At 39.8% G+C, this 14,706-nt stretch overlaps 1 protein-coding gene across 1 annotated transcript; it reads left to right on the forward strand.

The window, feature by feature from the left end:
• The first annotated feature begins 6,332 nt into the window (after window positions 1-6,332).
• On the forward strand, window positions 6,333-10,416 carry adipoqb (adiponectin, C1Q and collagen domain containing, b). Its single transcript, XM_079876459.1, has 3 exons — window positions 6,333-6,423; window positions 6,724-7,007; window positions 9,185-10,416. Exons 2-3 carry the CDS (start codon window positions 6,725-6,727, stop codon window positions 9,721-9,723), a joined length of 822 nt encoding a protein of 273 aa, XP_079732585.1. The 5' UTR covers window positions 6,333-6,423; window position 6,724; the 3' UTR covers window positions 9,724-10,416.
• The last annotated feature ends 4,290 nt before the right edge of the window (window positions 10,417-14,706 follow it).

A 14,706-nucleotide genomic window follows, 5' to 3' on the forward strand; every position in this document is an offset into this window, starting at 1 on the left:
AACAGCTACATACAGTAAGCCGCATGGGCTTTGCCAGAGGGTGAGACACCTCTACATGAGGCAGAACTCTAACGCCTGTTCTCTAGGTTTCTCCAGAAAGCAGCGGTTGACCAATCAGTCTTTCAGGAGCACAGCCCAGCACCACAAGGAAGAGAGCATGCACTTCACCGGAGCACCCACCCTAATCATTCACTGGGTTTTGTCACCTTGTAAATAAATTCATTGGGCACTTTGTTTGAGCTATAGTGAATGTTTTATGAGCAGTATAATAACCATATTCATACCTACTGTCACGCAGAGCCAGAGCCATAAAGGAGATGCATTGATTAACACTAAATCACATGAAAAGTACTTGATTATAATTTAAATGTAATATGTTATTAAAGTTATCATTACAAATGTGTAATTATAAAGTAAAAATAAAGTATTTTTTAGTTTACCATAAATGCTTGTCAGTACATTCAGCAGTACAATTTAACCATATTACATAACCGAAAACAATAGAAGTAATTATAAAATGATATATGAATATACTTAATTTCTACTTAACTGGGTCAACTAATTGCATTTAATTTAAATAAATGTAACGACTGAGACAAGTCAGACACGAATATTTGTTATAGTTTAACAACTGATATTTAGAACTCACTCGGGGAATCTGTGTCCCAGCCCCCAAACAGGCCAAGAAGATCTCCGTTACCCGGACAACGATCAGATAAGGTTTTATGGGTGTTAAAGAATGTGGCCAAATGCAAGAGAGAGACCATGAAAAGACAGAAACAATCTTCCATGCAGACTTCCCTGCATTAGACAGAAACGAACTGATCTAGAAATGAAAGTGCATTCCAGAAACTGTGTGAATGATTGTGATGTTTTGTGTACTTTTATGTATACACCATGACATATATTTTATTATACAACCAACGGTCAGTGTAACTTTACCTGTATCATGTCTCCTAATTACTCCTCATTTAATGATTCACACTTTGATGTACATCACCTTCTCTTAGAATGCAGTGTGGATTCGTTATATCTATCTGAGTATTAATGAACAGAAAATAGTACTTGAGACAGCGTCATAAATCTCCCACAAAAAGGAAACTCCCGCCAGAAATTCCCTCTTTCTGATTGGTTTAAGACCGCCTGCAAGGCTTGCATTTTGTTAAGCTTTAAAAGGCCGTTCCGTTAGCCCTGCCTCCCTCTTAGCTTGTCTCACCCGGCTACAAAACTGCTTCTGCTGATACTGGGGAAAACCCCTCCCCCATCCCTGGGGCCCTGGGCCCAGCAGGCCGGAGCACTGCCTGCCATGCTTTCACGCTCCCCAAAGGGAGACAGACTGCCTCTTCTTCAATCCAGAAAAACTGCAACTTTACCATCATTGAATTGGCAACGATCAACTCCTGGCCTTCTTGGCACTTCAGGAGGCCGCACCGTCCAGCGTGCACTCAGCAGGCCAGGACAGCAGGCTTCGACTCACCACAGCCATGTGCTCGAAGCCACCATGCAAGCTCCGACCCACAACAGCTTCGGAACCACACGATGGCAACTTGCACCATGACTTTTGACCCTCACAGACCCACCAACGGACTCATTTTTCAACCACTTCAAGAATTGTCCACGATTGCAACTGACCATGCAAGTATTTAATGAGGTGCTCTGAAAATGATCAGCTGATGGTTCTTTTCATACTAAAATAGATCTTGCTCCATAGTTCTATTTCCTGTTTCCGGTTCCATAACACTCACCACTTGACCTATGCATGTATGGATGGATGAATGTATGTATGTGTCACCGCTAGGGCCGAGGACAACCACCACTCCGGAGGAGCTACACCAAGACACACCAAAAGCCAGACAACGACGTGATGTAAAAACTTGATTATTTTTATTGAATATAAAAACACTTTAAAGGAATGTCACTGCCCCAGAACTCTTCATAAGGGCCACTCATCGGAACGGGGCTTCAGTGGAGGAAGGCTCAGGTCAGACGCCAGTTGATCACCTCCTTGCACGAATTGGTACAGGGGGAAGGGGAAGGGACAAGGGACAAGGGACGGATGCCTTCGGTTAAGCAACAGCAGGGACTGGAAAACTCTGCTCACAGGACCACAATAGAAGGGGGGAGGGGAAAAAGGGACGAGGGACGGATTGGTCCAAAGGCCAGGCCCTTCAGATGGCAGACAGCAGGCCAACGTAAGTAATGAGTAGGACACAGGAGGCTACAGGTAAGGATCGACAGACGGTGGGTTTTCTCTTCTCACAGGACAGCATCGGATAACTGAGTGTCACCTCTCTTTCACAGGACGACGGGGATTGGACGGAGGACCAGGACCTTTTTGGAGGGGAGCAACGAGCAGTATATGGTAGGCAGAAGGCAATAATCGTCAGATCAAATGCAGTAGTCAGCAGTAGGTGACGGGCAGGGTACAAGGGACTACAGGTGGGTGGCAACAGACAGTGGGCTTTCTCTTTTCACAGGACAGCGTCAGCTAACTGGGTGTCACCTTCCTTTCACAGGCCAGCGGCAGTTGGAGTGCAGCGACGGATAATAGGATCCCTCACAGGGCAGCGATGGCAGAATGCGGTGGCGGATAGCAGTTTCTCTATGTTCACAGAACAGCAGTGGTGAGTACAGAATCCAGCAGTTAACAACTGAGTCTTCTTACCACAGGACAACGATGGCAGCATGCGGTGGCGGATATCAGGTCCTCTATGTTCACATTAATTCTTGGTACTCCACCAGACTAGATGGTCTCCGACTAAGTTTTCAAAGTGCTGGTAACATCAAACGTTCAAACACTCGTGCATGTATCAAACCACTTTAAATATTCAACGTGCTCACTTCAATCGTAGACACTGCAATGACACACCGCTTAACAGTGAAAAGTGTACCTTCACTTCAGCTCGTCGGGGGCGGCCGATCCACTATGAGGATACTTTCAAAAGGGAGACACCGAGTTCGACCAACAATCTGCAATTCAGACCCCACTCATTTCCCTCGCCACGCCAACCGTCTTTACTTCCGCTGCAGTCCTGCCGCCTCTGCCTCTCGTCTTCTCGTAACCTCGACTTTGATCACAACCGCTCTGCTTGCCTGCGCACTCCTCCCTTCAACCTGCCGTTTCTCTCTCTTCAAACCGCCACGCACCCTCACTCGTTCCAACACACGCTCAAATAGCCACTTGATTATCCACCGCAGCTGTTGCTCATCAATATGGGCGGCCATGACAGGCCGCCGGAACCGGCCTGGTGTTACACCGGAACTGTTTCCCCAAGGGAACTCGTTCCGTTCATCGTAGTTCCTATTCGTCACCCGGTGACATCTGTTTGTTTGTTAGTTTTGTTTAGTTTAGTTATGTTTGTGATTTAGTTAATGAAACTTGTGCACAATTTTGAATTTGGTTTCTGATCCTCTGTTTGCATATGAAGTCCCTTTTACGATTTTGATCTTGTTACATGCTCTCATTGCTGTACATAAGGAATAATTATTTTTCAGCGATCATGAAAGATACATTTTCCTTAGAATAAATGAATAATCAAAGAGTTCGTTGGAACCGATTAATTGATTGTAATATTAATTTGGCTTACCTCAAAGTTAATCTAATTAACTGACCCAAATATTAATAATTAATCATAATTGGTAATTATGCATTATTATTAATATTTCCCCTTTGAGCTAATATCGTTACATAAACTTTCAGACATTTTCATTTAATTGCAAATAGCATGCAATTAAGTGTCCAAAACATTCACATGTATTATTTTCATTATAAGTACTCTCTTTAAAAGTATGCTAACGTGTACTTGTTTTTCACAAGAGACATTTAAGTCTTTTGAATAAGTAAAATTGTATTTTCTTCAATCAAAACAGTCGCTAGAACAGAAGTCTTCTTGGTGAACCTCTCAAGACAAATATTGGTGAACCTTGGACACTTCAGGAGGCTTCTAAATTTAATTGATATCTCTTTTGTGATGCATAAGTCTCTTTTATTTGAAACTTACGTCCTGAGACAGGGATTTGAAGAATAATGAGAAGGGCAGTGAATTTTGTCAACAAAAAAGATAATAGAGACCAATTAAGATGATGGATATCTAAAATGAAAACAGCAGGGATCTTCTTTTTCTTGGAGTTGAGCCTTAATTGGCCAGGTTCACATAAACCTTTTAAAGTGAATAATATCAGACTTGTATCAGTACAACGGTTCAAAATAAATACATATGTCAGTGATGGGGTTGGAAATTGTGTGATAAAAACATAAAGTGCTTCTACTTGTCATTGCATATCTTCTCTAATGAGAGTCAGGAATGTGAATGAGGACATTTGCAATGGCTTCATTGTAAAGTTGATCATATGGCTGGTGCACTGCAGATGTAAGAAAGAAAAAAAGTTTATTCTTGAAACAAAAAACTTCTAATGCATCAAATTCTTCTATGACCTGAGAAATGGATTACATCTAAAGAAGCCCATCAGGGAGTGCCATGAAATTCTTACAAAATTGCTTGATGTGGAGTCTTATTCTTCTAAAGAGACAAGGGGTACCTGATTTTCCTCAATTTTTAGTCAATTTTGTGTGTATTTTTGAAGCAGGATAAATATAAAAGATTTTTTTTTTTGCGATGTGAATAAGCAATCATATTGTGAGGAAAATTTGGAGAAAATATGCTCAGCATGACATTGTGAATTGCATCAGCATAAGCTAAGCTTTACCTTGAGCACCTGCCGTAATCCTTTCTCTCTCTGCAAATATTACAGTAATTATATTTCTTCTTTTGCAGCCTTAGGTACAATTCTTCAATCTCTCATTTTTTGGTTCAATCACTGGTTATTATTACAATACATTAAACTGAGATATCGTTATTCTACTTACATGGTATTATTCTTACTTATTCTTACTTTACTTTAGTAAATAATTAAGTATTAATTAAATAAAAGAACTATCACATTTAATAAAATATTTAGTAATATAATTTACTTACCTTTACTGGATCTGTTGCTCTGACCGGAGAGACTAGAGGTTTCACAAATCCTAGTAATTTCTAATAATGTCTTAGGGTAAAGAATCCAATCTGAATGACTTTGCTGTGTTTGTTTGTTTGTTTATTTATTAGTTTATAGAAGAAGAAAAAAAGCTATTAGAACACTTTTAAAGCTATTAAGAAGACAAAAGCAGTGAGTGCATACATTTTTATTGCTTCCATTATTTAATATTTAGACAAATAACTTAAATAATTAAAAAAAGGGAATTACATTTGGTGCCATAAGTGAGTTATAATGCATATTCGATGCTTTATTAATAACTTCATTAGATTTACAGGTCTGCAAGCTTATGAGCATATGGTGCACTTACAAGCTGGTCTGGAGCTTTTGCTTCTTCCAGCCGATCAAAGCTAGAATTTATAATGCTTTTTTAAGGGATAGAGAAGGTAATGGTTGATAATGTACTGGAGATTGTGTATGAAAGTACACCAGATGAACAAGCACTGCCCCCATCTGGTTGGTTTTTACCAACCAAACTTTCTGAATGTGACAGAACAGCCTGTTCTGAGGAAACTAAATTAAGCTATTAGCTACAGGCAATTACAGAAACTAATCTACAGAAACAATACAATTTAGTAAAGTCATTAAATGCACAACTTTGGATTTAACACTTCTAATAATATAAACAACAATTTATTACTTATTATTTCATTTAGACTCTTATTCTCTGTATTTTGGAACTGTGTTCATGAAAAGACAATTGAGAATTGTTGAACGCAAGTTCAGTGCTGTGTCATAAAATTTCAATAAAGGATAAAGGAAAACTCGACATGACACTCGATAATTCTGTTTCTCTCACTCATAGAATTTAAATGGTAACACTTTACAATAAGGCTAATTAGTTAACATTAGTTAACTACTACCTAGTTAACATGAACTAAGAATGAAGAATACTTCAATTTATTATTCTTAGTTCATATTAATTTCAAAATGTATTAATACATTATTAAAATCAAAGGTTGTATTTGTTGACATTAGTTAATGCACTGTGAACTAACATGACCAAACAATGAATATTTATTAACTAACATTAACAAAGATTAATACTGTAACAAATGTATAGCTCATTGTTATTTCATGTTAGTTAATACACTAACTAATGTTAACTAATTAACCTCATTGGTAAAAGTGATTAACCTCACTGGTAAAAGTGTTACCAGTGTTAATAAATATAACAGAAAAGAAGCCCTTCTTTATGTCAGACTAGAATCCGATTGAATTAAGTGGCCTGCTGTTCAACAAGCCATAAATACATTTAGACTTGGATAAATATAGTTCAGAAAGCCCTCAGTGATGTCAGTACATTTCCAACAAAGGCAGTTGTGTCGCTCAGTGGTTGCTCTTACTGTTCTGTGCTTTAGGGAGGAACACAAACATACAGACCAGGTAAGAAAGACAGTTTTTCATAACATTGCTTTAATAAAATGCCTCTATATCAGTAAAGAAAATGTCAAACGTGTTTGGTTTGACATGGCACTAAAATGTTTTGGCATTTCCAACGCCAATTGCTTCCAGCAGTTTAGATTAGGTTATAATATTGTGTTGTACAATCTTCATGACAACAAGTCAAACAATTTACAAATTGTGAAGTGTGACATCTCAAGTGTCATATAAGACGTATTATACATCGTTTTTGTAGCAGGATAACATGGTTTTCAAATTCTTGAATATTTTTTTTTACATCAGTATGACTCTACTCTGGAAGATCTTATTGGGAATCCTTCTCATTGGACGACTTGGTCAAGGTCAAGACCTATTAGAGGAAGATTTGGAGCAAATAGCAATGGATGAAGGGGCAGAGGAGGGAGGAGAGCCTGAGGGTCCGGGGACAGATGTCAGTCAACCTGATGATAGACAGCCATGTGCCATGTGGATGGGAGGCGTTCCTGGCACACCTGGGCACAGTGGAAAACCTGGGAGAGACGGCAGAGATGGACATGATGGACCGAGGGGCGAGAAAGGAGATAAAGGTTAGAGTAAACTCTCTTTACACAGTTTGGAACTTTGCTAACTTTGGAACTTCACCTCTGAAATCCCATTCCGTCTATGATGACCTCACCAATAGCTGGTTTCACAAAGCTAGTTGAACAAACTCTGAGTTTTATGAAAATCTGCTGCCATGAAAGTCTGCGAAAGCAGCTGAAAAAAATATCAGACTATATTACAGTTTTTCTCAATCGCTAAAACACTAAAACCCATTGGCTGAATAAAGTTCTCGGTTGCCTGAACTCATTTAGCTAATTGTGCAGTCTGTTGTCAATACCTTAAACCATGTCACATGGTAAAACACATTTTGCAGATCTCACTTAGACTTTTCAGCAAAACTCTAAATACATTCTCATTCTCAAAACACATTCTGCACTCTAATGCACATGTCATCCATACTGGTAAACACAAGTAGCAACGATCAAATACAAATAGAGAACACATGTGTCATTGATTGAACACAACCACTCAAAATTGATTTAACCTCTTTCAAATGATGCCCAAAGACAAGAAGAAGCACACTGATCACATGTTTACTCCTTTGATTTTTGTCCCTTTTAGTATTGTATACTGTAGTACCAGCCCGTTCTCAACCCAAGGCGTCATATACTGACGCTTTTGACATTTTGTCTACATCGAACGCACATGGCACCCTTTAGCGTCAATATGAGACGCAGATAGATATGGGCCAGAAGGCGCCTCCTAGCGGTCTAACCCTAACCCTACCCCAGACCTAAACCTACCCATAACCGAACAAAGCTCTGTGCGTGTCATATTGAAGCTAAAGGGTGCCATGTGCGTTCGATGTAGACGAAATGTCAAAAGCGTCAGTATATGACGCCCTAGGATGAGAATGCGTTGGTAGTACAGTGCATTGTAGGCTGTATACTGTACAATGAACAGATTGTATGGCCCTGAACATTGTTAACAGTGTCATTTGTTTACAGTACTGACTGCTCAATAGATTTTGACTGGTTGCAGGTTCATATCAACAAAGAACAAGAATTACTGTATCACAGAGACAAAGGACAAGTTTGTGAGATGCAGGGTACAGTACTGTAAAAATAGGGGTACAAGGAGGAGGAAGAAAACAAAAAAAATGCAAAGAGAAAGCAGAGTAGTAATTTCTGATCAATTTTGAGCTACTATGATAGAACATGTTTTCGTTCATCAAAAGACAATGTCGGAAAAATATGAATTTTGTTTTGAGATTAAAAATGTACTTCTCCATGAACTTTTTGATGGTACAGTAAGGTGTCACGGGTAAGTCTACAAACAGAATAGCAGTCCATAGATATCTTTCGAGAACTACAGTACATGTTTTGAACAATGTGTTTTCTGTTTTTTGGTGTATTGTTTACTGACTGCTTGATAGTGTATATCATTTTGATCACTTTGTTTTATGGTTTGATTTTGAACGAGGCGAAAGTTTCATTTTGCAAGAGGAGTCAGAGGTTTTGTGTTTAATGTTTTCAGAAAAAGGAGCAAGGTTTCAGAAATTGTGTTTTAGCAATTGAGAAAAACTGTAATGCAAGTGAATCAACTGAATTTATTTAATTAATTTTTTTTTTTTTTTTTACAAAGATCTTAAAATAAAACGTGTAAATTAATCAATGTAAGCTTTATTTGCTATGTACAGAGTATATGTAAGCTAAGTGCAAATAGCCCACTTTGTTGGCAAAAGCTATTTACACTAACTTTGTCTGGTTGGACTAGACAAAAAATTACAAAAGAAACCTGTCTATTAACAGAAGCAGTGACGTGGAGAGTGAGGTGAGTGGCTTTTTATGCGATCGACCTGAGTTTGAATTTGTCCATTCTTTTCCCATTGCATATCAGATCAGAAAGTTTATTTTAAGAAAAAATATAATTACTATAATATTTGCAGTGAGAGAAAGGATTACAGCAGGTGCTCAAGGTAAAGCTTAGCTTATGCTGATGCAATTCACAACGTTTATTTTAAATAAAAATGAAGAAAATATTTGAAAAGTGAAAATAAAGTGCCTTATTGGTATGTAATAGAATAAAGTGTTTATCGGGTAGGGTTAGGGATATAGGTTTTGGCCCACGGTACAAATGAATCTTCTGCTGTTCTGCTGTCACAATCCAGTTCATCCAGTTGTACACCAGCAACAGTACATAATGTTTCTATGGTTTGTAGGTGAAGTAGGTGAGAAAGGAGATCCTGGACAGAAAGGGGATGTCGGTCCAGCTGGACCAAGAGGCTTTCCTGGGAACCCAGGTCTGAAAGGAGCCCGCGGGGACAGTGCCTTGTCTTACCATTCAGCCTTTAGCGTAGGTCTCAAAGAACTGGTTCCCACCACCAATGTGCCAATCCGCTTCAACAAGTTCTTCTACAACGACCAGCACCACTATGATGATGTTTCCGGAAAGTTCCGCTGCGTTCTGCCAGGGGTGTACTTCTTCACTTATCATCTGACCGTCTACACAAAAGATGCTAAAGTCGGTCTCTACAAGAATGACAAGGCTATCATGTTTACCTATGACCAGTACCAGGAAAGCAATGTGGACCAGGCATCAGGTTCTGTTATCTTGCGTTTAGAGGCAGAAGATGAGGTATGGCTGCAGATCTATGGAGACGAGAGCTTTGGGGGAGTGTATGCAGATAATACCAACGACTCCACCTTTTCTGGTTTTCTCCTGTATCCTGCTATTCCTACTCCTGCACAGAGACGTTGACAAGGTCCTAAATCAGGGGTGTCAGTTCCTTGAGGGTCACAGCCCTGCAGAGTTTAGCTTCAATCCTAAAGAAATGCACCTGATCTAGATAATCAAGTCCTTCAGGCTTATTTAAAAACTACAACTATGTGTGTTGACGCAGGGTTGGGACCAAACTCTGCAAGACTGTGGCCCTCCAGGAGCTGAGATTGACACTCCTGTGAAATTTTTAGTAAGTGCTTTTTAACTCCCCCGATGCAGCAAGTGGGAGATATGCTTCAGTTTGCATGACGTTTGAAATCATTTGTATTGATATGTCTACAGAGCTTCAGATATAATGAATCTGCTGTTTTTTTCTTTATAGAATGCTTGTGTGATAATGTGAATATTAAAGAGTCTCTGCTTTTCCATAGTAACTGAGTGCCAAATGACTCGAAATTGAAAAATTGCTGATGAGTTGTCGAGTTTATAGAGGCTCTGGGTAACCCTCGTAAAAAAAAGTAAAAAAAAACAAAACAAAAGTATTGTTACCAGACCAAGTGGAAATGTTGAAATCAAGTCAAGTCAAGTCAAGTCATCTTCATTTATATAGCGCTTTTAACAATGTAGATTGTTTCAAAGCAGCTTTACAGAGATAAATGTATAATTTAAGGTAACAGAGATTGTTTTGGCTTTATAGCGGTTCTTTAATAAAGTTATTTTCCAGCTAAAGTTAGTTTTGATTGATTTGATTCCGTCACAACGATCATTTGTTATTAAATTAGGGGGCGCTAAGACGACACCATTCTCTCTACACAGACTTTAAACGCGAACCTGTGAGAAACGCTGATGGCGTTCACATGCGCATTAAGAATTGGTTCTATAGTTATGTGCGTTTGAATATATGTGCGCAGGTTTGGAATTCCCTACAAACCAAGCCTAAACAAAGTACTGGTGTTTCCTTATAGTTTTGATACAGAATTTTATTTTATTTTATCAATTCGGGGTAGATACGCGAATTGAGTTTCCCGACGACGCTTTATCTGTAGAGTGGTAAAGGGATCCTCCATAGGGAGAGACTAGTTGGCACTTCAGCACTGCGTTGTCATTGGGTCCAGGCGCAGGTCCTTCATCAGATCTGGATACGGCCTGGATCCGGCAGGCTGCGGGAAAACCTGGGGATAAACAAAAGACACTAAAATTAGCGTAGATGCCATTCTTCTTATGATGTAACGAGTACATCACGATTTATGGGAAGTGTTCCCGGTTCCAGCTGACCTAATCTATGCAGCCTAACACTGAATTATAGAAGTCTATAATGTATTATGTGAATGCTAGGTCAAAGAGATGTGTCTTTAGTCTAGATTTGAACTGACAGAGTGTGTCTGCTTCCCGGACAATGTTAGGAAGACTGTTCCAAAGTTTTGGTGCTAAATAGGAGAAGGCTCTACCGCCAGCAGTCGATTTTGATATTCTAGGTATTATTAACTGGCCGGAATTTTGAGATTGCAATAGACGTGAAGGACTATAATGCGTTAAGAGCTCGCTCAAGTACTGCGGAGCTAAACCATTTAGTGCTTTGTAAGTGATCAGCAATATTTTAAAATTGATGCGATGTTTCATAGGGAGCCAGTGCAGTTTTGACAGAACCGGGCTAATATGGTCGTACTTCCTGGTTCTGGTAAGAACTCGAGCTGCTGCGTTTTGAACCAGCTGTAATTTGTTTATTAAGCGTGCAGGACAACCACCCAGTAGAGCATTACAATAATCTAGCCTTGAGGTCATGAACACATGAACTAACTGTTCCACATTTGTCACTGAGAGCATATGGAGTAATTTAGATATATTTTTAAGATGGAAAAATGCAGTTTTACAGATACTAGACACATGACTTTCAAATGAGAGATTGGTATCAAATGTTTCATAACTTCCATGCTTGTAATTTTGCACTAAGAACTAAGATTTTCAGTTATTAAATTGGGTAACACTTTATTTAGATGGTTCTCTTTAGACATTCTGTTGACTAAAAGGAACATTGTACCTACATGCCAATTATAGCCCTATTCGCACGTGATAAGTATTACCTGGTGACTTCTAGTAATTTGTAATAATTGCGGGGGTTGTCTGTGATCTTAATCCCGTGCGAATTGGCCATGTCTGTAATTTGTAAAGTAAAAAAATTCCCCCGCAAATGACCTACCATATTTCGCCGAACACCGAGGTCCTGTGATGACATTAGTCCCGTGCGAATCAGCATCTCTGTGATTTAGCAGGTCGTTTGTAATTTTATCAAGGTTTTTGTTTCCTGTGTGCTTTCTTATATATCTTTTGCGAAGAAAGGAGGCTGCGTTGGAGTGTTTTGATAGTATTTTGGGTGCTGGGTCATTTCGCTATACACCATACAACAATGGTTCTACAATTTGCAGAAAGAGAATGCTGAAAAACATCAGAAGAGCAAAAACAAAAAGAATGATTAGATGGAGATGAATAACATTTATAACAGCATGAGGTAAGGAACATTCTTCTGTTTATGATATATCATGCAGCTAGACCTATAACGACAAGACATTTCCAAGCAATAGCCTATTGACATCATATCCGGGAGATAAGTCAGTAAATTCGAGTAAAATCACAGGCTTCGCTTAGTGCGAATAGGGCTTAAGTCTAATTAGAGGATTAGTTGATTATTACTAGACTGTCTGCTTAATAGCTACTAAAACTTTATTTTGATGGTTCCCCAACAGACATTCTACTTAGTATAAGTAACTTTGCAAGTACATGTCAACTTACTCTACTAACCCTACTCCTAACAGTCTATTAATACTGAACTAATACTCTAATGAGAGTTAAGGTCCGTTCACACTGAGCGTGATTAAACAGCGTGAATGTACGTTGCAATGATGCTCTTGAGTCGAAACAATAGATCCCTAAGAGCTATTCACACCAGTTGGATCAATCGCAGGATTGTCCAATTCAAGGATTGGAACAAAGCAAGATTATTATTTTTTTGACTAGTGTGTCGATTTTTTCCCCCGTCGCCCTGCAATAACGAGCCGTCCAATCAGATTTGAGCTTACCCGAGCCGCTGCTGTTGCACAGAAGTGTGAGAGTGGTACCGCTGTTTTGAAAACCTGTGTAAAACACTGAAGAAAAATAATTCCAGAAGAGAGAAGAGAATGGATGTTGAGTTATTTTAATCGTTGGTGTCTGATAAACATATTTATTCTCACATATTCTTTATACAGATTATCATTTTCTATTCATTTTCCACTGAATTATGCGATCTAAAGAGCTTGAAACAACGTAGAGATCGCTGTTTTCTTCCCTCTGTGTCAGTTATGTGTCAAAGAGCTTATTCGCTCTAGAGCTGTCAATCATCCCAGACAGCAACATAGTTGTCGGCCCAGATCTGGGCCACATCTGTTACATGTGGATTCCATGCGTACCAGATGTGGGCCGTATCTGGGCCGACACTATGTTGCTGTTGCTGACAGCTGTATGACAGCTGTTGCTGTAGCTCAGTTCGTCAGCGATTCGCTTAGCTTTATCGTGTCACGCTCAGTGTGTACATGTATACATGTATGCATAGCTGTTTATTTATTTATTACAGTTTTTGCCCGTTGCTTGAACACTATAGACCCATGCTTAGACTAAAGTAGCACAACTTGAAGCTTTTGTTACCATACCTCAAACACATGTACCCATACCTTAAACAAAAGCGCTGCTTTGCACTCTAGTTGCAATTCTGCAACACACTTACTCCTTTATGCAACACACTTGGTCCTGCATACTACACTCTATTTCATACATAAGACACTTCGTTCAAAAATGAAATCTCAGGGTGCCATTTGGAAAACACATGTATCCAAAATACAAAACACATCGGGTAATTGCAACCACTCAAATACACACCTGAAGGCACTTACTTGCAAAACTGAACACCAATCAGCCAGCTACAAAAAGCCCTCAGTTTAGCCATTTCAAGAACTTTGCAAGCATGCATGGAGGGAGAGGAGGAGGAGGAGGAGGAGGAGGAGGAGGAGGAGGAGGAGGAGGAGGAGGAGGAGGAGGAGGAGGAGGAGGAGGAGGAGGAGGAGGAGGAGGAGGAGGAGGAGGAGGAGGAGGAGGAGGAGGAGGAGGAGGCCATGCACGGACCCATATTTCTGATGATATAAGAGCAACTTTGGTGGACCATGTCATCAACCATGGCCTGACTATGAGGGAAGCTGGGCAGAGAGTCCACCCACATCTAAGCCGCTTCACAGTGGCATCTGTAATAAGAACATTCCGACTAGAAAACAGGTATGTCTACACCTCTCTACTCAGATGGTATTTACAGCACTGTACTACAGTATATCACATTACCACATCACGTGTACAGGGTATTGCAGGGTGCTAATGCTCCGTTTGCAGTGGTAGTGCAAAAAGTGCTAAAAAAAGTGGTAGTTTTTGAAACATACCATGATTCAGGGGCGTCGGACTGGGGGTAAAACCATACTGATTAACAGGGCCCCAAGGGGAGAGAGGGCCCTTGAAAAGTCTGGAATATATTTTATTTGGAACATGGGGGCCCATCAGGACTGCCTATACACAGGGCCCGGGATCTTGTGCTACGCCCCTGCCATGATTACTTACAGTATATTGAGATGTTTCAGTACAGTGGATGATACAGTATATACAGTAAAGTACTGTAAGAAAAAGAAGCAAACCGATGACAATTTGTGGTTGTATTTCTCTAGAATGACTAGAAGACCTTCTGGGGGAGGACGCCAACGCCTGTTCACACAACAGCAGAAACTTGCCGTTGTGGACCTAGTGAGGGCAAACAATGCCATCCGTCTCCACCAGCTACGACAGAAAATACTTGCAGACAGGCAAGTGTTCAACAACATAAACCATGTGAGCATCACCACCATCAGACGCATCTTGGGAAAACACAACATCACCATGAAGCAGCTCTACAGAGTCCCATTTGAGAGGAACAGTGTCAGGGTCAAAGGACTTCGAGCTGAATATGTACGGGTA

Source organism: Squalius cephalus, assembly GCF_949319135.1.
Source record: "Squalius cephalus genome assembly, chromosome: 7".
Taxonomy (NCBI): Eukaryota; Metazoa; Chordata; class Actinopteri; order Cypriniformes; family Leuciscidae; genus Squalius; species Squalius cephalus.

Bases quoted from the DNA above. Each gene is read 5' to 3' on its own strand.
- adipoqb (XM_079876459.1), top strand. From the start codon at position 6,725: ATGACTCTACTCTGGAAGATCTTATTGGGAATCCTTCTCATTGGACGA. The intron at 7,008-9,184 runs GTTAGAGTAAAC...TATGGTTTGTAG, and splicing joins GGGCGAGAAAGGAGATAAAG to GTGAAGTAGGTGAGAAAGGA.